At 63.6% G+C, this 1,200-nt stretch overlaps 1 protein-coding gene across 1 annotated transcript in view; it reads left to right on the forward strand.

The window, feature by feature from the left end:
• Nucleotides 1–1,200, forward strand: part of MMP9 (matrix metallopeptidase 9 (gelatinase B, 92kDa gelatinase, 92kDa type IV collagenase)) — a gene marked incomplete at its 5' end in the record, with an annotated part of 3,223 nt that overhangs the window by 1,424 nt on the left and 599 nt on the right. The window contains 5 exon segments of the mRNA XM_010022765.1: nucleotides 6–103; nucleotides 189–344; nucleotides 429–657; nucleotides 789–928; nucleotides 1,041–1,191. Of these exon segments, the coding sequence (XP_010021067.1) occupies nucleotides 6–103; nucleotides 189–344; nucleotides 429–657; nucleotides 789–928; nucleotides 1,041–1,191 (774 nt within the window).

Here is a 1,200-nt window from a genome sequence, read left to right on the forward strand (position 1 = left end):
TACAGTGCCTGCACCAGCCAGGGCCGGCAGGATGGCAAGCTCTGGTGTGCCACCACCAGCAACTATGACACCGACAAGAAGTGGGGCTTCTGCCCTGACAGAGGTACCGTGCTGGCACGGGGTCATGGTCCCTGGCCAGTGTGTCATGTCCCACCCCACGAGACACTGAGGCTGGTGCTTTCCCCCAGGTTACAGCATCTTCCTAGTGGCTGCCCATGAGTTCGGGCACTCGCTGGGGCTGGACCACTCCAGCGTGCGTGAGGCCCTGATGTACCCCATGTACAGCTATGTCCAGGACTTCCAGCTGGACCCAGATGATGTCCGGGGCATCCAGTACCTCTATGGTGAGCAGCTGCAGTGCAGCCAGGAGTGGGGTCCCATGGTGCTGGGCTGGCCCCAGCCTCACACCCTCCCCTGTATTGGCTCAGGTCATGGCTCTGGCCCCGAGCCCACCGCTCCTGCGCCCGCGCCCACTGAGGAACCCCAGCCCCTGCCCACAGAGGCTGGCAGCACCTCCACCACTGAGGAGGAGGAGGAGGAGATACCGACACCCACGGCTGAGCCCATTCCTGTGGACCCCAGCCGGGATGCTTGTGTGGAGAAGAACTTTGATGCTATCACAGAGATCAACGGGGAGCTGCATTTCTTCAAGGATGGGTGAGCAGTAGCACTCGGCACCTCCTGCCCTGGTGTGTGCCGTGGTGATGGAGGGGTGTGGGGGTGTGCTGGGGCTGTGGAGGGTCATGGGGCTGTGCCAGATTATCAGAATGGCTGACCTTCCCCACCAGCAAATACTGGACCCTCTCATCCTTCTGGGATTCGGGCATCCAGGGCGCCTTCTCCACTGCAGACGCGTGGCCTGGCCTCCCGGCTGTCATCGATGCCGCTTTCCAGGATGTGCTCACCAAGAGGGTCTTCTTCTTTGCTGGTGAGCTCCACCCCTGCTGCCCTTGGCCCTGGTGCCACCCTCGCTGTGAGGACCCTGGCGCTGCACTGGCACCCTGGGGCCAGCTGACACCCGTTGCTCTCTCCGGCTGCAGGTCGGCAGTTCTGGGTATTCTCTGGCAAGAGCATGCTGGGCCCCCGGGGCATCGAGAAGCTGGGCATCGGGAGGGAAGCCGGGCGCATCTCGGGGGCCCTGCAGCGGGGCCGCGGCAAAGTGCTTCTCTTCAGCGGGGAGAGCTACTGGAGGTGAGTGGG

The sequence above is a fragment of the Nestor notabilis genome, unplaced genomic scaffold (genome assembly GCF_000696875.1).
Source record: "Nestor notabilis isolate BGI_N333 unplaced genomic scaffold, ASM69687v1 scaffold16499, whole genome shotgun sequence".
Lineage (NCBI taxonomy): Eukaryota > Metazoa > Chordata > Aves > Psittaciformes > Psittacidae > Nestor > Nestor notabilis.